The sequence below is a fragment of the Ochotona princeps genome, chromosome 24, assembly GCF_030435755.1.
Source record: "Ochotona princeps isolate mOchPri1 chromosome 24, mOchPri1.hap1, whole genome shotgun sequence".
Lineage (NCBI taxonomy): Eukaryota > Metazoa > Chordata > Mammalia > Lagomorpha > Ochotonidae > Ochotona > Ochotona princeps.
In genome coordinates, this window is record NC_080855.1 from 2,688,544 (window position 1) to 2,710,380 (window position 21,837).

Below are 21,837 nucleotides of genomic sequence, written 5' to 3' on the forward strand. Positions count from 1 at the left end.
CTCCACAGCCGCCATGCTGCTGAGGGCTGCTTTCACCCAAGCCCTGTGGCCAAACACCCAGCCCCTAGGTTCCTCCTGTTACAAGGTGGTGGCAGCAGGGTGGGGCCAGAGGCCTAATCCCAATCCCTGGAGAGGCCAAATTGAAGGATAAGAGTAGATAAACTCTTTCATGTAGAATTCAGCTTGATCAGACAGGGACAAAAGAATCCTTTCCCAACTGTATTCCCAATTCATAAGTGAATGTCTCATCAGTTAAGCAGGTGCCATGTGCCAGGGACTCCACCAATCATCAGTGAAAGGGTTTTCATTACTTTGTGGTGACTGATTAACTCTTTAACTCTCTCTTGCAGTCAGCTTCCTAACATTCATTGTAACAAATGTCCTAGATAAGGTTGCTGGAGCATACCCTGACACGGGTGTTTATTTATTTGAGGGTGTCCTTTTCAGAAACAAAGCCTTTCCCAGCACAGTGGCCTAGTGACTAGAGTCCTCACTTTGTATGTGCAAGGATCCCATATGGGCACTGGTTCATGCCCCAGCTGCTCCACTTCCCTTACAGCTCCTTGCTTGTGGCCTGGGAAAGCAGTAGACAGCCCAAAGCCCTGGGACCCTGCACCTGCGTGGGAGACCCAGAAGAAGCTCCTGGCTTCGGATCAATTCAGCTCTGGCTGTTGTGGCCCCTTGGGGAGTGAACCAGTGAATCTGCCTTCACTCTGTGAATCTGCCTTTCCAATAAAATAAATAAATAAATAAATTTAAATAAATAAATTTAAAAATTCTTTGAGGGAGAGAATAAAACAGGGTAGAAAAGTGAAAGCTCTGAGCATAGACAAAGGCTAAGATAATATCTATCCTTGGTTGGATCCCAACAGAGGGTTTTGGAGTATAATTACACCATAGAACTTCCCCTCCCAACCTTCCCTTCCTCCCCAACCCTGAGCAAATGAATCAGCCTTTTGTACTCCGTATCAGTCATTGGCTGAGGGTGTGGAGGACAGATAACTCTTGGTGAAGCAGCTCCCACTGTCCAAGGACAATTGCACTGGAGTCTGGAGAAATGGGAGCAGCTGGGTGTCATAGATTGGTGTGCTAACTTGGTAAAGGAGCCTGGATAGATCACCAGTGTGCCACACATAAATATTTAATGAGCATTTATTATTGTACCTCAGGCAAAATCCAGATAGTGCTCAGCAGACTCCAAAAGCATCTTCACCCTGTAGCAAACAGGTTCAAGCTAACAGTCTTACACATGCCATCTTCTTTTCCCCTCAAAATTAACACTTTCCCAAAAGGTATGGCTAACTGGGTCATGTCAAGTCTGCTCCTTGTTACATTAACTACCAACGCTAGCTGCAGAGTGTATTTAAACTCATTCTGACTGAACACCATCACTCTGTAGGACAGGCCTATCACGGTACCTGGGAATTGGTTCAGACTGCCTGACCCTTAACTCAAGTTGGTCCAATTTTTTCTGTGGACTTGGTTGTCCTCATGATTGTGGGTCATAAAATACAACGCAGCCCAGTTTTGCCCATCTTCTATTCTCTATCCTGGCAGGGCCCCTCTTTCTTGACCTTATGATGTGACTAAGCAGCAGTTTCTCCTGATTTTACTAGTTAGAACTCCTTGCACTAGCTAACCTTCATGCTACTTGAATCAAAACAACATGGAGTGTTTCAAGAAGTTGCAGATTGAATATGGCAACAGAAACGCACATCACACAATTCACTCTGATCCCAATTTTGCCAAAATAGATAACTTGTCAGTTTCTTTTCAAAAAGGTTAATATTCAGATGGGAACAATGACTGCAGTATTCTAGTGGCTGGGATAATCATTGCTTTAAAAAGGGTCTATGGATGAGGTACCCAACAGCTATCAGGCTGGAGTTCTTTTTTCACTGCACTCTTCCCTGGATAGATAGGCTGTCAAGGCAAAACTACAAAACAAGCTTATTTCCACTGCATTCATGAGATTCTTCCAGTATCAATTTTCTGAATTTCAAATAAAGGAGTGTCACCTGAAACTTTTCTTCATCCACAATAGTCACTTGTTCTCTTTGCCTATAATTCCAAGCATGAAGATGGTAAACAAAGCATGGAAAAGCAAATAGCTATCTACTTATTGTGGATTCTCCAATGTTCCTAAAGGCTAAATTCTGGACATATCTGTGGGCATGATGACAAACTTCAAAAACATGAAGTTGTTACACTCATTGTAGGAATAAGGCTTCTCTTCAGGAAGGCGTCTCCGAAACTGAGTAAGAACTGTTGTACGACAGAAATACCTATACACTTACAGTATTTATGGAATCTGTTCTCTCATGGCATCTCAGATGTTTAAAGAGGCTACATCTCCAACTAAAGCTCATCCCACATTCTTTACATTGATAGGGCTTCTCTCCAGTATGGATTCTCTGATGTTGATGAAGATGTGACTTCAGAGTGAACCCTCTTCCACATTCATCACATTGATGGGATTTCGTGCTAGAACAAATTTTTGGATGTAGCTTTTTATGGGAACACTGGCCATTTTCTCTACATATATCACATTGATAGGTTTTCTCTGCAGTATGAGTTCTGTAATGCTGAATAAGGTCTGAACTATACCCAAAGCCTTTTCCACATATATCACACTTATAGGGTTGCTCTTGTAACTCAATCTTCTTATCTTCAGTCACAGTCAAGTTCCAACTAGATGCTTCCTCACAAATGCCATTTTTCTCACTTTTCTGACCCATGTGGAGCACCTGATGCTCAATCAGGCTAACATACTGAAAAAAGACCTCTCCACACTCATTGCACTGATGAGATTTCTCCCTAGAGTGGAGTCGCAGATGTCCAGCAAGGTGTGAACGTCTTCCAAAACCTTTCCCACATTCATTACACTTAAAGGGTCTCTCTCCACTGTGCACACTCTGATGCTGAACAAGATGGGATCTCACTCTAAAGGCTTTACCACAGAGATGACAGGTGTAGGGCTTTTCACCAGTGTGGACTCGCTGATGTTGAGTAAGGTGTACACGCTGATTGTAGCTTTTGCCACATTCATCACACCTAAATGGTTTCTCTCCAGTGTGGATTCGTTGATGTTGAATAAGATGTGCACTCTGAATAAAGCTCTTTCCACATACATTACATTTATGTGGTCTCTCTCCACTGGAAGATTTTTTATGAACATATGTGATTTCACTGCAATTCACCCTCTTTGAAGAGGGTTGTCCAAGTATGTCTTTCATGGGAATTCCTGGTTTTCTATCCACTTTGCCTTGATGGTCATAGCCATCTCCAAAATCTTCAACTTGAGAAACATTTCTTTCGATTTTTCCTGATAGCTCCATGTCTGCTTCTGAGAATTCTGAAATTTTCTTAACATTCAATCTTGTATTCTTATTTCTTTTGTCACTACCTAAAATAAAGAGCAAGTTCAAATGTTATCAGTTCTTTGACAGAAGAAAAATACTGTCAGTAAAAAGGATAATCACATGAAATTATGATATAATTAGGAGTAACAGGAATGTATGAATATTATGTATTTAATGCCACTGAGCATGAATAAAAACTACTTAGAAAAGTAAGACTTACTGATGTTAAACAAAAAATAAGCATGAAATTTTATTATATAGGGAAGAAAAAAGGCAACTCCCAAACAGGAAATGCAAAGGAACTCTTACGTCAACATAAGTAAGACAGCCACAATGAAATAGAACAAAGATACACAACTAGATAGTGAGAACAGACAAGAACTGTTAGAACTGGAAGAACAGGAAGGATTATGAAGGGGCTATATAATGGGAAGAGTATCTGAATAGGAGCCAGGAAATGAGCCAAAACACTGTCAAGGTAGAGGATGCTTCTACCAGTTGCCGCTCTCTTCAGCCTAAGCCAAAATCCTGGATTCAGTTTTCCTCTTGTGGCACCTCAGGCTTTCCTTGCAGAAATTTTCCCTAAGCACCTTCAAGATCTGCTACCCATACCAGAGCATCATCTCCTCATCTCCACAAGGGATAAACTGGATCTACCCTCTTCCCTGCCGGACTCCAAACTGCTAGCACTAGAGGCTCTCAACAAATACAGTTGCATGGGAACTGTCGCCATGGTGTGGTAGGCTAAGCTTCCATATGGTAATGCCACCATCCCACATGAGTGCCAAATGGCATTCCATGGTCCACTTCCTATCCACCCCACTGCTTGTAGCCTGGGAAAGCAGCAGAGGACGGCCCAAGGCCTTGGGTCCCTGCACCCATGTGGAAGAGCCAGAAGAAGCTCCTGGCTCTCACGTTTGGATCAGCTCAGTTCTGTATGCTGCAGCCATTTGAAGATCTCTGTGTGTATGTGTAAAATCTTTCAAGTAAAAAATAAATCTTAAAACAAATATAACTAAGTGAATTAGGATTTCACCACATAAAAGCAGGCTGTCAAATAACAGGAGGGTTGAGTAACAACTAGAAAGTGTGAATGTATAATGCTTAACTGTACCCTATAAGGATAATTATGGAAGTAAGGTCATGAAAAAAATTACAAGCAAACACACTAAGTAGCAACAGTTCTATTAGATCAAGGTGATTATGGATGATTTCTCTCTCTTCCTTACTTTCAAACTTCCTGCAGTTATTTTATCATTTTAAAATAATTAAATTAGAAAACAGATGGGATGGGCCCAGCGCAATAGTGTAGTGGCTAAGTTCCTCGCCTTGAACCCACCAGGATCCGATATTCGTGCCGGTTCTAATCCCAGCAGCTCCACTTTCCATCCAGCTCCCTGCTTGTGGGCTGGGAAAGCAGTCAAGGATGGCCCAGGGCCTTGGGACCCTGCACCTGCATGGGAGACCCGGAAAGAAGTTCCTGGCTCCTGGCTTCAGACTGTTGCAGTCACTTGGGGAGTGAACCATCAAACAGAAAGATCTTCCTCTCTGTCTCTCCTCCTCTCTGAACATCTGCCTTTCCAATAAAAATGAATAAGTCTTTAAAAAAAAAAAAGAAAGAAAAAAGGGGGAAGACTTGAAGGAAACATGGGAGGAAGCCAAAATGTCATTTACTGCAATACAAGGATGAATCAACTGAGAGCATATTTTAAATGCGGAATTATCAGGCTAAATAAGAGATGAAAGTAGGTACCTCTTGGGAAACTCTTAAAAAATCAGATAGACAGCAAAAGATTTTGTCTATTCATTTGACAATTAAGTGTCAATGAAAATCAAAAACACTTTAATCTTGACCCTACTGTTTCCAGCATCACAATCTATCTGTCCTATTGTACTAAGTTCTGCAGACAATTGTGGCCTCCCTTTATTCCCCAAATACAAACTCTTCACACGTACATCTTGGGGATTTCTCCCTGAAGTGGCGTTTCAGATGTTCAATCAGGTGTGAATGCCGACCAAAGTTCTTCCCACATTCATTACACCCATAGGGTCTCTCTCCGCTGTGGACACTGTGATGCTGCACAAGATGGGAGCTCACCCGGAATGCCTTTCCACACACCTGACATTTATAGGGTTTCTCACCAGTGTGGACTCTCTGGTGTTGAGTGAGGTGCACACGCTGATTATAGCTTTTCCCACATTCATCACATGTAAATGGTTTTTCTCCAGTGTGAATTCGCCGATGTTGAATGAAGTTTGATGCTTGAAGGAAAAATTTGCCACAATCCAGACATCTGTGACCTCTCTCATTGCTTAAGTTCTGCTTCCGGTTAAGGTCTTTTCCAGTGCTAAGATCTCTTGTTTGCCCTGATTTCCCCACACTGGAGTTCACCTGCCACCTCTGGACCATGCCCTTAAGGTCACCAACTTCTGCAAACCCTTGACTCTGAGGAACATTCCTTTCAGCGCTTCCCGGATTCATCCAATGCGATTCGGCTTCCTCAGAAATGTGCTTTACCATGAGCTCCACATTGTTGTCCCTGGACTCATAACCTGAAATCAAGGAAGGGAAATGGGACATTTAGGTATTTTCTACAGTAGAAAAAAATAATAGAGGGATTCAGTATAATTAAATGAAGCCAACATGTTAGAATGCATAACTAGGAAAAAATGATGTCACATATCAGATAAATATTACTCAAGTAAAAGACACAGATTTAGGGGAGCAGCTGGCAGGAAGGGTTCCCAGGAATGAGATGGGAGAGCAGTCATTCATCCTGCTATGGTACTTACATGTTCCTTGTTTCTGAATACCTATGCAATACTCAAAATTATACTTAATAAAATTTGATATTGGGCCCAGTGGCGTGGCCTAGCTGCTAAAGTCCTCACCTAGAAACTGCCAGGATCCCAGATGGGCGCCGGTTCTAATCCCAGCAGCTCCACTTCCCATCCAGCTCCCTGCCTGTGGTCTGGGAAAGCAATCGAGGACCGCCCAAGGCTTTGGGACCCTGCACCCATGTGGGAGACCTGGAAGAGGTTCCTGGTTCCTGACTTCAGATCGGCGCAGCACAGGCCGTTGCGGTTCACTTGGGGAGTGAACCATCGGACGGAAGATCTTCCTCTCTGTCTCTCGCCCTCTCTGTACATCTGCCTTTCCAATAAAAATAAATAAAACTTTAAAAATAAATAAATTAAATAAAATTTGATATGGAGTTATGCAGCTAACTAGGCCTACATATTCCTCTTTGTGAATTCACAGCTTACAGAGATGACATTTCCAGTTTTACTAATTCTTAAAGTATTACAGAGTTCTTTGAAGTCTAAAGGGGGGGAAGGCTTTTTTTCCATGGCCACAGAACAATCTACTTATTTCAAAACATAGGCCAACATTCAATGTCACTGATGAATACAGATGTTCAAGTGATTGCAATCAGTCCCACAGACATTTTACCCAGGATGTTGAAGTTGGATATGGTTTGCAGAGACAAATCTTTAATTAACCGAAAACCAAACACAGGCAATGTTATTTCCCTTCCTCCTTCCTGCATACTCTATTTCACAGTGCCTTTCACAGTGCAGTTATCAATTGTCTCTATAATCAACTCAGTTAGTTCCCAATAGCATTTAAATATACTTAAAACTTCCCATTAAAAGAGGTGAGTACCTGACATAGCAGTTAGATTACAGCTTGAGTACTAGGATCCCATATTAAATGTGCAGATTTGAGTTCCAGCTCCACTTCCGAATGCAGTTTCCTGCTAATGAGCACCCTGGCAGGCAGCAGTTGACAGCTCAAGTACTTGGGTCCTTGCCATCCACACAGGAGAGACCTGCATTGAGTTTTTGGCCCCTGACTTTGGCTTAGCTTTGGCTGCTGAAGACAATTGGGGAATTGTCTATCTTCCTCTTTCTCTCTCAGCTCCTTCCTACTCTGTTCACTGTCTTTCAAATAAAACACAGGAATTTTTTTTTCATATAAAGGTAATTCAAAAACAACTCATTCATTCAACCATGTATCCTTTCAGTGATCCAAATCCTCTCTTTCCCCTGAGAAGTTCTGGAAAGTTCTTCTGCAAAAATATCTCAAAGTCCTCTCCTTCATAGTCTTCAAAAAAAATCTATCTTGCAGCCCGGCACAATAGCTCAGTGACTAAATCCTCACCTTGTACATACCAGGATCCCATATGGACACAGGTTTGTATCCCAGCTGCTCCACTTTCCACCCAGCTCCCTGCGTGTAGCCTGGGAAAGCAGTGGAGGATGGCCCAAAGCCTTGGGTTCCTGTGCCCACATAGCAGACCGGGAAGAAACTCCTGGCTCCTAACTTTGGATCAGCTTAGTTACAATCATTGTAGCTACTTGGGGAGTGAACCAATGGACAGATCTTTCTATCTCCTTTTTCCTGTAAATATGTCTTTCCAATACGAATAAATAAATCTTTTTAAATAAATAAATATTAAAAATAAGAAAATCTACCTCAGAGAGGCAGGCATAGTGGCATACTCAGCTAATCCTCTATTGTATAGTGACAGGATACAATACTGGAGCTGGTTCATGTCCCAGCTACTCCACTTCTGACCCAGCTCTTTGTTAATGGCTTGAGAAAGCAGTGCAGAATGCCTAGGTCCTTGGGCATACCTACATGGAAGACCCGAAAGAAGCTCCTGGCTCTTAGCTTTGATCAGCTCAGCTCTAAGCCACTGCAGCCATTTAGGGAGTAAGCCAGCAAATAAAAAACCTTGTTTTCTGTCTCTCCTTCTCTGTGTGTAAAACAATCTGACTTTAAAATAAAAATAAATGATAGTAAAACAAAAATGTCTATCTCAGGACTGGCACAGTGGTGTAGCACATTACACCTCTTCCTGTGGGCCAACATCCAACACAAATGCCAGTTCACATCATCATGCTGGGCCCAAAATAAACAAATATCTTAAAAACTTAACATGATTTATTTATTATTATTCCTATTGGACAGGCAGATTTACAGAGGAGAAAAAGATTTTCTGTCCACTGGTTCACTCCACAAGTGGCTGAAACAGCTAGAACTGAGCTGATTCGAAGCTAGGAGCCAGGAGCTTCTTCTAGGTCTCCCACATGGGAGCAGGTGCCCGAGGCCTTAATGAATCCTCTACTGCTTTTCCAGGCCATAAACAAGGAGCTAGATGTGAAGTGGAGCAGCAGGGACATGAACAGACACCCATATAGAATTCTGGTATGTGCAAGGTGAGGATTTAGCGACTGAATCATCAGGCTGGGCACCTCAGATTCTTAATTTCTAACATTAGAACAGCAACAGTACATATTCTATTGAGTTGTTGTAAGAATAACTATGGATAAAGGGAAATGAGCCAATCCCAAAAGGTTAAATACCACATGTTTGCCTTAATTTAAGATGATATGATGTTATGTATAACATGTTATGTTATGAATGTTATATGTTGTGTATAAACTAAAATTGAAGTGTAGGTGAGATGGTCACAGAAGGTGGCTGGGAACTCGCATTTATCTTTAACATATTGGTTACTCATTACTATGTCAATTAATTCCATAATGATGTAAATTTTTACTGATGGTATGTTGGAGCTTTTAATTGACTGGGATGATACTCTGCTGGCTCTGTCTTCAGACCAGAGAGGGTATACCTAAGAAGCCGTTGAACTTGACTGGACAATAAGATGCTGGACTCTATGTTTGGTATACGCTTGCAATGGGGGAATCTCAACTGAACTTGAGCTGTGGTTATGCAACAAGGTGGAGGAATCCACCATGGTGGGAGGGTTTAGGAAGGGGTGGGGAGAACCCAAGTACCTATGAAACTGTGTCACATAATACAATGTAATTAATGAAGTAAAATAATAAATAATTAAAAGAAAAAAAAAAAAAAGAATAACTATGGATAGGGCCCGATGGCGTGGCCTAGCAGCTAAAGTCCTCACCTTGAGCACACCAGGATCCCAGATGGGCGCCGGTTCTGATCCCGGCAGCTCCACTTCCCATCCAGCTCCCTGCTTGTGGTCTGGGAAAGCAGTCGAGGACCGCCCAAGGCTTTGGGATCCTGCACCCATGTGGGAGACCTGGAAGAAGTTCCTGGTTCCCGGCTTCAGATCGGCGCAGCACAGGCCGTTGCGGTTCACTTGGGGAGTGAACCATCGGATGGAAGATCTTCCTCTCTCTGTCTCTCCTCCTCTCTGTATTTCTCACTTTGTAATAAAAAAAAATTTTTTTTTTAAAAGAATAACTATGGATACACTGAACAACATAATTTCAGCATTTGCACTTCATTTTTGAGAAATTTTACACATTTTTAAGATTTTTCTATATTCTCAAGTTTTGTATATCTTTAAGATTAAATGCAGTATTCAACATCTATTTTTTTTAATTTATTTATTTTATTGGAAAGGCACATGAACAGAGAGGAGGAGAGATAGAGAGGAAGATCTTCCGTTCAATGATTCACTCCCCAACTAACCGCGCTGTGCCTATCTGAAGCCAGGAGCCAGGAACTTCTTTCCGAGTCTCCCATGCGGGTGCAGGGTCGCAAGGCTTTGGGCCGTCCTCAACTGCTTTCCCAGGCCACAAGCAGGGAGCTGGATGGGAAGTGGAGCTGCCGGGACTAGAACCGGCGCCCATATGGGATCCCGGGGCTTTCAAGGCGAGGACTTTAGCCGCTAGGCCACGCCGTTGGACCCAATAAATTAATTTTTTTAAAGATTATTTTTATTGGAAAGTCACATTTACAGAGAATAGTAAAGACAGAAAGATCTTCCATCTGCTGGTTCACTGCCCAAGAGGCCACAATGGCTAGAACTGAGCCAATCCAAAGCCACGTGCCCAGAGCTTCTTCTGGGTCTCCCAAGCACGTGCAGGGTCCCAACGCTTTGGGCTGTCCTCTACTGCTTGCCCAGGCAAAGCAGGGAGCTGGAAAGGAAGTGATGTAGCTGGGATACGAGCCACATCCTTATGGGAGTCCGCTGCATGCAAGGCAAGGACTTTAGCTACCAGGCACTAGGTTGCACAAAAATTTCGAAAGCCATGAAAAGTTTGTTTACTTTAAACAAAAGGTAGTTACTCAAGAAGGAGTTTTTAAGTTTTACATTTTTTGTCGTCTTTTGTTTTAATTATAGAGGCATTCTGAATGTAAATGAATTGTAAATTCAGATTGACAGAGAAACAGACAAAAATATCTTCCATCTGCTGGTTCATTCCCCAGATCGCAGAAACAGAGCTGGGCCAATTCGAAGCCAGGAGCCAGGAGCTTCTTCTGGATCCCCCTTGCGGGTGCATGGTCTCAAAGTTTTGGACAATCCTTTATTGCTTTCCCAGATTACAGGCAGGGAGCTGTATTGGAAGTGGACACCTGGGACACAAGCCAGTGCTTGCAATGTGAGGATTTAGCCACTGAGCCATCACACAGGGCCCAAAAAGTATTTTTATAATACATATTTCCATGACCTTTTTATTTGGATCATGAATAGTGCAATACACCATTATTCACTAACTCTCAACATGATGATTATGTTGTCCAGAGTATTACATTATTTTTCAAGAGGGCAGAGAAGATAACTGATATTGGTATCTAGCTTCATTCACGATAATTGAGAATTCAGATTTTTTGGCTACCCGTATCAGACACAGAGTAAAATTTACACAAGAAGACACTCATTCATTTATCCATTAAGATGGCTCAGAAAGACAGCAGCACTCTCTAATGATAATGATAAAAATATATGAACAAGGGAAATCTCAAATGAGTTTTCAAATGATAACACCCTAGATAAATTTCTTCAAACTCAGAAAGACAGCATTCTTTTTCTTTTTTTAATGTTTATGTATTTTTATTGGAAAGGCAGATCTACAGAGTGTAGGAAAGACAAACATCTTCCATCCACTGTTTCACTACCTAATGGCTCTTAAGCTAAAGCTGAGCCAATCCAAAGCTGGGAGCCAGAAACTTCTTCCAGGTTTTCCACATGGCTGCAGGGACCCAAAGGCTTGAGTCATCCTCTGCTATTTTCCCATGTCGCAAGTAGGAAATTTTCATGGATGTGAAGTAGCTGATATATGAAGCAGCCCCCATATGGAATCCTGGCACTTGTAGGATGAGGACTTAGCCAACTAAGTCATTGTGCCAGCTCCTCAAGAATCATTAATTTTAAATATTACTGATTTTTATTGGAAAGGCAGATTTACAGAGAGAAGAAGGGACGGAGAAAAAAGAGCTTTCATCTGAAGGTTCACTCCCTAAATGGCTCCTAAGCCAAAGCTTAGACAACTACGAGGAGCTTCTTCCAGGTCTCCCATGTGGGTGCAGGGTCCTAAGATTCTCGGCCATCCTCGGCTGCTTTCCCAGGCCATACACAGTGAGCTGGATGGGAAGTGGGTCAGCCAGAACACAAACTGGCACCCATATGAGATCCTGGCATTTACAAGGTGAGGATTTAGCTAACTGAGCCATTGAGCCAGACAAAGAATCATTTTCTAATTTCAAAAAAGAAATGTGCTTTCATCAACAGGAAATTATTCTCACGCTCTATCTCTCAAAAAGATCCTGACCATCCCATTTTGCTAAAAGCACAGCACTCGGTGACTTATGCTTTCATTTTTGATAACATTTGATCAAAATGTACTTGATGGGCTGGAAGCAGTAGCCTAGTGATTAAATCCTCACCTTGCAACTGCAAGGATCCCATATGGGCACTAGCTTGTTTCCCAGGTGTTCCATTTCCCATCCAGCTCTCTGCTTGTGGCCTGGGAAAGCAGTAGAGGACGGCCCAAAGCCTTAGGACCTTGTACCCATGCAGGAGACACAGAAGACCCTGGCTCCTAGCTTCAGATCAGCTTAGTTCTGGCTATTGTGGCCGCCTGGGGAGTGAACCAGTGGACGGAACACATTTCTCTCTGTTTTTCCTTCTCTTATTTTCCCGGCTTCAGATTGTCTCAGCTTTAGTTTATCAGCAGTTCGGGGAATAAATCAGCAGGTGGAAGAACTCTGTGTCTGTGTCTCTCTTTCTCGACGTAAATCTGTCTTTCAAATTAAAAAAATAAATAAATCTTAAAAAAAGAAATAGAAGACAGGGGTGTGCTGTGACATAGCAGGCTGCTCTTCCATGTGAGCTGCCAGCATTCTATATGGTTGTTCCTATTGCGGTACAGCTTCCTGCCGGTGACTGGAAAGCAGTGGAGGGATGCTCAGGTCCCGGGGTCCTTATACCCATGTGAGAAACCCAGAGGAAGTTCCTAGCTTCAGATTAGCTTAGCTGCAACCTTTGCGGCCATTTGGGGAGTGAACCAGTGGAAAAAAGCTCGCTCTGTGTGTTCCATTCTCTCTCTGTAACTCCAACTTTCAAGTAAAATAAACTATATCTTGCAAAAAGAAAGAAATACACTATAAACTGTTAGAAGACAGCTGTGACATTTGGTGAAAGACATGTATGCACCTTAGGAGTACTGTGCTCAGAGCTGTCATCACAGCAGCCCTGGGACAAAAGAATGCACAGTCATGGTCATCCTAGGAGCCCTTAACACCAGCTCCTCCCCTCCAGAACCCCACCTGTGCAGACAGCTAGACACCACTGGGGGCACAGAAGGTGCCAGGCTCCAGTCCCTCTTATGCCATCTGCTGCGGTAGCCAGGGCACCCATGCTGCAGCCACATCTGTTCTACTGAATGGATGAACCTCACCATTGTCCTCCGGAAGATGTGGCTTCTGTGGCTCTTGTTCAGGCTGGCTGTCCGTGGACTGGAGCTGGGGACTAAAGGACTCCTGCACTGCTTCAGGTGGCACCATCTTCTGAGGAAGCACTTCAGGACATGCAACAATCTGACAACCACAACAACAGCCAATCAGCACAGTTACAAAGAAAGTGAAAGACTCCAGCAGGGTTCCATTACACTTTCAATCATTCTCTTGCCCAATGACTTAAATGTATGTCTAGAATCAGTCAGGCACTACTTACACAGTGGTTTAATAAATGCAGCTTACTTCTAGTTGGAAAAGGCTTTCATGAAACACATTAACACATAAACATGTCATTACAAAGTGCTGTACATGGTTGAAAGGAGAAGTACGCAGTGGCACGAGACGTAACAAGTAAGACCAACTCAAATCAACACCTAACGGGTAGGAAGGCACGCAGGAATAAAGAACGCAGAAGTGATTCAGGTAGAGAACCTTAACACCCACAGGCAGAAAAAGGATGTTTGGTACAATCAAGGAACATGAGACCATGGTGTGAGTTAAGTGAGGGGAAAGCTGAGGAAAGAGGTTGGAAAGGTCACTGGTGGGACTCATCAAGTCAAACTTTGATAAACCAACACTAAGACATAAACTAGCACATGTCCATCATGCTACAGTCCTCTGCCTCCTGTTCTTCACTCTGGTTCAACTCTATATACAATCACTCTGTTCCTTAGAACCTACTTATTCTGAAAGGCAGTAGCTCAGTACCAGATACTGGAAGTGTTAAGATCCTACACTGTGACACCTTTCTCATCTGCCTCCCTGGAGTTGCCAAACACTTTAAATCTGAATCTTCTCAGTAGGGGTAAAATGTGGCACAGGAGTTACACTAAGAGACAGCTGCAAAATAGTGTGGTAACCACCGACCCTGGGGGCTGGCATTGTAGCACAATCTGCAACACTGGCATCCTGTGTGAGGGCCAGTTTCTCCTCCAATTCTGATCCAGCACCCTGCAGAACAATTTGGGACAGCAACAAAAGATAGCCACAAGTGCTTAGGCCACAGCCACCCCTTTGGGAGACCTGGAAGAAGCTCCTGGCCAACCTGGCCAAACTCTGGCTGCTGCAGTCATCTGAGAAATGAATCAGCAGATAGCAGATTTCTAGTTTTTCCTGTTACTTTTTCAAATAAAGAAATAAACACCGCTCTTTACAGAAATTTGTGAATCAATATGAATGTGCTCAGAACAGAGCTAAGAGCCCAAGTATTTGAAAAGCAACTAACCAAAGAAGGAAAATACCCATGGATGTCCACAGAAGATAAAGGAATGAGATGGAACAGAGAAAGCACCTCCAGGAGGCAAAATGGCTTGGAGATAACAAACAACAGCCAGCGTGATGGCTCAATTGGCTAATCTTTCCCTTGCAAGTGTTGGGATCCCATACGGGTACCAGTTCATGTCCCAGCTGCTCCGCTTTCCATCAGTTCTTTGTGCGGCCTAGGAAAGCAGTAGAGCATGGCCCAAAGCCTTGATATCCTGTACCCATGTGCGAGATCCGGAAGGAGCTCCTGGCTTCAGATAGGCTCAGTTCCAGCCACTGCAGCCATTTGGGGAGTGAACCAGCAGATGATCTTTATCTCCATCTCTCCTTCTCTCTATAAATCTGCCTTTCCAATAAAAATAAATAAATTATATTTTAAAGAAAAGTTGAGAAACAACATTGGGGAAACCAGAAGGCAGGAGGAGGGAAAAGACCAGTAAGCAATCTTGAAGCCTATGGTAAAATTCCCTCCATGGGCTGCCAACAGCAAATGATTTTTCTCTGTGCTTTTTGCAAAGACGGACTTCAAGAGAGGTAAACATAATATCTGATGTAAATTCCCTATTTTAAAAAACTTGTGGTTGGGCCTGGCGGCGTGGCCTAGCGACTAAAGTCCTCACCTTGAAAGCCCCGGGATCCCATATGGGCGCCAGTTCTAATAATAAAATCTTAAAAAAAAAAAAAAAAAAAAAAAAAACTTGTGGTCAAAAGCTATACTTCTGACTATTTCTTTTTTTCTTTTAAAGATTTTTTATTGTTATTGGAAAGCTGGATATACAGAGAGGAGGAGAGACAGAGAGGAAGATCTTCTGCCCGATGATTCACTCCCCAAGTGAGCCGCAACGGGCCGGTGCGCGCCGATCTGATGCCGGGAACCTGGAACCTCTTCCGTGTCTCCCACACGGGTGCAGGGTCCCAAAGCATTGGGCCGTCCTCGACTGCTTTCCCAGGCCACAAGCAGGGAGCTGGATGGGAAGTGGAGCTGCCGGGATTAGAACCGGCGCCCATATGGGATCCCGGGGCTTTCAAGGCGAGGACTTTAGCCGCTAGGCCACGCCGCCAGGCCCACTTTTGACTATTTCTAAAAGGACACATGGAAAAGTTTTATCATCAGTATACCAAGTCAGGTCAAAAGAAGTGTAACAATAGTCTCTTTTCCATGACAGAAAGATTCATGTACACCCATGTGCAGGACAGCCTTTCAGGAGAGCTGCAGGGGCTGGCCAAGGGTCAGCAGCCACACTCTCGGAGCGTAAGAAGATTCTGGAATGTGATGCTGGAATGTGAGATACTCCCTTACTATAGTATAGTTTCAAACTTTTGTAAACCCACAACAGAACTACAGAGAGAAATTCCATCTGCTGGTTCACTCCCCAAATGCACACAACAGCCACGCCTGGGCCAGGCCAAAGCCAGCAGCTGGGAACTCCAGCCTGATCTCTCACCTGGTGGTCAGGGGCCTAACTGCTTAGGCCATCTTTCACTGCCTTCCCAGGCAGACTAACAGGATGCTAGATCAGAAGCACAGCCAGGACTCGAACTGGCACACTGAGGAAGGATCCTGGAGCAAGCGACACTTTAACTGGCTGCATCACAGCACCAGTCCCTAAATTTGAGGTTTTGTTTCTTTGCTACAAAAGCATAATAAATTGCAGCAGAATATGGGCCTATCAGTAAGAGGAAGGCAGAAAGATCAAGCTGTAAAGTATTACAAAAGAAGATACAACAACATAAAGATATCAATCCTCCATAAATTAATGACTTTAATTCAGTGTCAACAATAACACCAACAAGATATTTGGGGTGCTAGAAACTACATAAGCAATTCCAAAGTTCATAAATGGATAGTACTGAAAATTAAATTTTGGAGAAGTTAAAGATAGCCCTGTAAGGTAATAAAACACTTCACAGAACTCTAATAATAAATACTATACATAAACTACAGTATGATTAAGAAAATTGGAATTTAAAAACTGAAACAGGGGCCCAGCATGGTAGCTGAGCAGCTAAAGTCCTCACCTTGCACATGCCCTGGGATCCCATATGGGCACCGGTTCTAATCTCGGCGGTCCCACTTCACATTCAGCTCCATGCTTGTGGCTTGGGAAAGTAGCCAAGGACGGCCCAAAGCCTTGGGACCCTGTACCCGCATGGGAGACCCGGAGAGGGCGCCAGGCTCCTGGCTTAGGACTGGCGCAGCTCTGGCTGTTGGCAACCACTTGGGGAATGAACCATCAGACATAAGATCTTTTTCTATCTCTGCTCATCTCTGTGTATCTGACTTTCCAATAAAAAAAAAATAAATCTTAAAAAAAAAAAAAAATTTCTGGGCCCAGCAGCGTGGCCTAAAGGCTAGGGTCCTCGCCTTGAACACACCGGGTCCCATATGGGCGCTGGTTCTGATCCCAGCAGCTCCACTTCCCATCCGGCTCCCTGCTTGATGCCTGGGAAAGCAGTCGAGGATGGCCCAAGGCTTTGGGACCCTGCACCCGTATGGGAGACCTGGGGGAGGTTCCTGGTTCCCTGCATTGGATCGGCACGGAAACGGTCATTGCGCTCACTTGGGGAGTGAACCATCGGGCAGAAGATCTTCCTCTCTGTCTCTCCTCCTCTCTGTATATCTGACTTTGTAATAAAAAAAAGTTTCCTTAAAAAAAACTGAAACAGACTCAAATACATGCATTATGGCTGACATGTGTCATAAAAGCAGCATTTTAGTCAGTGACTGGGACAACTACATAGACATTTGGGGAAAAGAATGAACCACACCACATATCCCACACCAAAATAAACCCTACTTGCACAGCATTTAAAAGTACATTTAAAAATTTTAAAAAGTAAGGAAATTGTTAGAAAATATTTTCATCTTTTTGTACTGAGAACTTTATTATGTCTTGAAACCAAGAACCACAGCTGACTCCATAAAAAGTAAAAAAAAAAGTTTAGAAAACAAAAATCCGCATATGTAAGGAAAAGCTGGAAAACATTTACAACTCACATGGCCAACCCAATGCTTACTGTTTCTTACAGGCAAGAAACAGATAATTCACAAGAAAGGTACACATTTTTGATAATATGTACTTAGTCAAACCCACAAAAGAAACGTAAATCAAAATTACACAGAAATTGAATACTGCGTATTTCATATTAACAACAATCAAAAGATTTGGTAATACTGTTTTTCATGGGCAAAAAATTTCTCAGATATTATGGTGTGAATATAAACTGGTATAATTGCCACTGAATGTGTCAACAGGCAACAAAATTACAAATGAATCTGAGCCAATAAATTTCACTTCCATGCATTCATCCTGCAACTAACAGTAAATATAAAGGATATAAAGGATACTTATTGCACCAGGGTTTATTAGAAAAACTTTAGAAACAATCTAAAAGAATAACTTTGGGCCAGTGATGTGGTGCAGAGGGCCAGTCCTCTGCAAGGGACACTGATACCCCACAAAAGCACTGATGCAAGATCAGGCTGCTCCACTTGCCATCCAGCTCTCTGCTAATGTGTCTGAGAAGGCAGCGGATGATGGGCCAAGCGCTTGAGTACCAGTTAGATGGGAGAATGGGACGGAGTTCCTGGCTCCTAACTTCAGCCTGGCCCAGCCCCGAATATTACAGCCAACTGGGAAGGGACCAACAGACAGAAGATCTCTCCGTAGCTTCCTTGCAAATAAAGAAATAAATCCTCAAAAATAAAAGAACAATTTAAATGGAATACCTTAAATTCCATCAATGGTAGTTAAAGAAATGATGGTTTAGTCACATAATGGCATATAATGCAATTTTAAAGAGATTGTATATCGGGTACTTCCAAAAGTTTGTGGGAAATGCACACTTTAGTTACATTTCTCCATGAATTGTTGAAGCACCTCATGTTTGTCCTGACATAGAACAAATCAAGCTACGCTAAGAAACAAGAAGCAGCAGTGCAGGGGCTCTATACATACAGGCATACGTAGAAAGAAGACGGTGTATCACTGTAAGACATACAGGCAGCATGTAACAACGGTTGTCTCTGGAAAGAAGAACTAGGCAGTTGGGAAATTAGTGGGAAGACTTACTTTTCATTATAACCTTATGTACCTTTTCTGAATTTGTATCATGTCATTGAAAAAAATAAATATAGCAATTTTAAAAATAAATAAATTCGCAGATTGTCTTCTACAGGTTAACACACTGGATATTGCTTCTTTGTGCTGGAGTGGCAGGGAATCTCCTCAGTGTACCTAATCCCGGGGGAACAAAAGAACAGACATGAAGCACCAGAGGGCCGACTCTTACCCCTGCTTAGCAGCTCCCTGACTTTTCCTCTCCTTCCTCTCTGCTCCTGCGCATCCTCTTGTACTCACCTGCTGTCGCCGCTCCCCCAGTTCTCTCTGTATACTTTCCACCACCGCCACCGCCTCTTCTCCACTTTCGGGGTGATGCTCCCGCACCCAGGCCTGGAACTCCTCCGGCAGGATGGTCAGGAACTGCTCCAGCACCAGCAGCTCCAGGATCTGCTCCTTGGTGTGCAGCTCGGGCCTCAGCCACTCGCAGCAGAGCACACGGAGCTGGCTCAGCGCCTCCCGAGGTCCCGAGGCCTCCTGGTACCGGAAGTGCCTGAAGCGCTGGTAAAAAGTCTCCGAGGCTGGCGGGCTGCACTCCCGCATCCAGGTGCAGTCTTCTTCCTCCACCTTCACTATCAGGAGGTCTTCCTGCTCCCGGGAAGTCTCAGCCGGAGTGTCTAAGTCTATCACTCCCTGGGGTTCTGTCATGATCATTCCAACTCCCGGGGCTGGCTGCGGCCCTCTGCCCCAATCTGTCTTCTGCTGCTGATGGTCTTCAGAGGCATACAACCTACTGACATATCAGGAACCATCACTAGCAAACAGAGATGGCAAAGTGGTCCGTCCTACAAAGTAATTCACCGAGAGATGCGGAGTACAAAGCAGCCCTCGAGCCACTCAGAAAACACTGATCAATTATGAGGCTCTTCAACATTTTTTTAAACATGTAGGGGAGAGCCACGCCAATGTGACATCACGCCCAACTGAACAGTTTTAGAGGTGTAAAATTTCCCGTTTCACAGAGCTCACGGGAACAGAAGTCCAGTGCACTCGCTCCTTCTCACTATCCTAAGCCAAGCTTCAGGTCAGCACAGGGGTGAGTGACATTAGAATGGTAATAACTGGCCCTGTCCTTCAAGCCACCGAGGCTAGACAGACCCAAGGGAGGCCTCATTCGTCCCGAAGAGAAGCAAGGCTTCCAGGACACACTGACACCTGAATTTCGCGGAGGTTTGTGACACCGAAATAGCCCACGGAGACAGGCCGTTCAAGGTGAGGGACAGGACCCGCCTCCGGACGCAAAGTCCCAAGCCCTCTTCAAGGCCCTGGGAGTTCTCCTGGAACTACAAGCTCCCCGCAGTCAAGGCTGACAACTTGTTTTATTTTTATTTTTTTCTTACAAATGGAGAGAAAAAAAACCAAAGCCAACAGTTCCGAACACTTCCTCGCCGGAAGTAAGCAAATCCTAGCTTTCGCCACAAACCCCACCCCCCAAGAGCACTTCCGAGTCTTCTCTAGGAATCCCGGAGGTCCTCGCCTCACAGCGGGCAAGAGGTGTCGCCCAGGAGACCAGCGGCAGTGAGACGGGCCAGGGCCCACAGAGGCCGCCCCCGAACCCTCGGAGCCAACGCGGCCGGCGTCAGGACCGCCCGGCCACCCTCTTCTCCCGGGCACCCCAGAGCCTCGGGAACAGCCCCAGCTCCTCCCCTTTCCGGGGAGTGGGGCCGGGGGCGGAGTCTGTGGGGGCGGGGCCTGTGGGGCGGGCAGCGGCTGCTCGGGCCTGATTGGTCGCGGGCCGCGCGCCTCCCCTCACCCCTCAACGCTCGGCTCCCCCATTCTGAAGAGATCCCGAACCTTTCTGTAAGCCCGTAACCCTCACTGATGGCTTACTTTCCTGCCCCTGCAGGCTCCGTCGCCCGCATCCTCGCGACTCCTCCTGCCCCTTCATCAAACACACCCCACTTCCTTACCTCCTCAGCGCGCGGGGCCCAACTCCCCAACGTCAGAAGCCTCCAGAGTAGCCACACACTGCGGCGCCCGAGACTACGTCTCCCAGCATGCTTTGCGCGGGCCACGCTGGCTAGCCAATAAGACCGCGGCTCTCCTGGCGGCCTCGGCTTCACGGACCTATCGGAATCCGGTCAGGCGAAGGGGTGTGTTCTTGGGCACGCAGCTGGAAGGCAGTGTTGGGGGTGGAGGGAGCCTCCTCCTGACTGGGACTTCCCTAAGTAGGGCTAAGACGTGGTTGGTTCCAGGGCTTCCCTAGACCAGAGCCCTTTATCTTCCGGTTGGAAAGGGAAACAAGAAGCAAACTGCTGCCAGCTACATTTCAGGAACTTCATTGATTTCAGAAATACTTGCATGGGTCAAAATTCGAAAAGGTCAAGTCTTCCATGCCTTGTCCATTCCCCGCCCTAGAGATAACTGAGGTGACTAACATCTTGGGCAACCTCCAAGATAGGTCACACGCTTTCTGTATTTTCACCATCTTACTGTTTTTCTTTAATCACTGAGCTGGTTCCCTGTCCATACACAGTATTCTCATCTTCATTGCTAAGTAGTATAGTAATGTTTAAATATACTGTATTTAATCCTTTAGTTATGGAGAGCAGATTTATCCTCTTTTTTTATATAACAAGGAACGTTCCACTACATATGTACTCTTGTATGTACATGATTTTTGACATATGTAAGTACAACAGTGAGATAAATTATTTTTTAAAAAAATACTTATTTGGGGCCCGATGGCGTGGCCTAGCGACTAAAGCCCTCGCCTTGAAAGCCCCGGGATCCCATATGGGCGCCGGTTCTAATCCCAGCAGCTCCACTTCCCATCCAGCTCCCGGCTTGTGGCCCGGGAAAGCAGTCGAGGACGGCCCAAAGCTTTGGGACCCTGCACCCGCGTGGGAGACCTGGAAGAGGTTCCTGGTCCCGGCATCGGATCGGCGCGTACTGGCCCGTTGCAGCTCACTTGGGGAGTGAAACATCGGATGGAAGAACTTCCTCTCTGTCTCTCCTCCTCTCTGTATATCCGGCTTTCCAATAACAATAAAATCTAATAAAAAAATACTTATTTAGGAATCAGTGCCATGGCATCAGTTAGACATTTGGGTACAGCACCAGCATCCTATATGGATGCCCATTCTAGTCCTGGGTACTTGGCTTCCATGCAGCTCCCTGTTTGTACCCTGGGAGGGCAGTGGAGGATGGCCCAGGATCTTTGGCCCCTGCACCCACATGGCCACTGGCACCTGTTTGCTGTCACTACAAGCAGAGAATTAACCTTATAACTCACAGGGCTGACCCCCAACCCAGGTTCTAAAGAGCCAATGAAAGGTGACATTCTTGGGTACAGGGAGAAAGAACTGAGAAGAGCCAGCAGTGTCCTTTCTTGTTTGTTTGTTTGTTT

General features: G+C 44.6%; 1 protein-coding gene across 5 annotated transcripts; it reads right to left on the reverse strand.

Moving 5' to 3' along the window:
• Window positions 1–1,136: 1,136 nt before the first annotated feature.
• On the reverse strand, window positions 1,137–20,745 carry ZKSCAN5 (zinc finger with KRAB and SCAN domains 5). 5 transcript variants are annotated; one of them, XM_058681154.1, is made up of 5 exons: window positions 20,399–20,745; window positions 18,729–19,218; window positions 13,047–13,185; window positions 5,319–5,915; window positions 1,137–3,406 (listed from the first exon to the last, which is right to left on the reverse strand). In XM_058681154.1, exons 2-5 carry the CDS (start codon window positions 19,140–19,142, stop codon window positions 2,286–2,288), a joined length of 2,271 nt encoding a protein of 756 aa, XP_058537137.1. In that variant the 5' UTR covers window positions 19,143–19,218; window positions 20,399–20,745; the 3' UTR covers window positions 1,137–2,285. The 5 variants fall into 5 exon arrangements, with proteins under 5 accessions (XP_058537137.1, XP_058537136.1, XP_058537135.1 ...); XM_058681153.1 differs by having other exon boundaries at window positions 18,729–19,221; XM_058681152.1 differs by having other exon boundaries at window positions 18,729–19,273.
• Between the last annotated feature and the right edge of the window lie 1,092 nt (window positions 20,746–21,837).

Coding starts and splice junctions, on each gene's coding strand:
- ZKSCAN5 (XM_058681151.1), bottom strand. CDS start 20,350: ATGCGGGCGACGGAGCCTGCAGGGGCAGGAAA. Junction 13,186..18,728: donor TGGGGGAGCGGCGACAGCAG/GTGAGTACAAGA, acceptor TGTGGTTGTCAG/ATTGTTGCATGTCCTGAAGT. Junction 5,916..13,046: donor ACATCTTCCGGAGGACAATG/GTGAGGTTCATC, acceptor CCTTGATTTCAG/GTTATGAGTCCAGGGACAAC.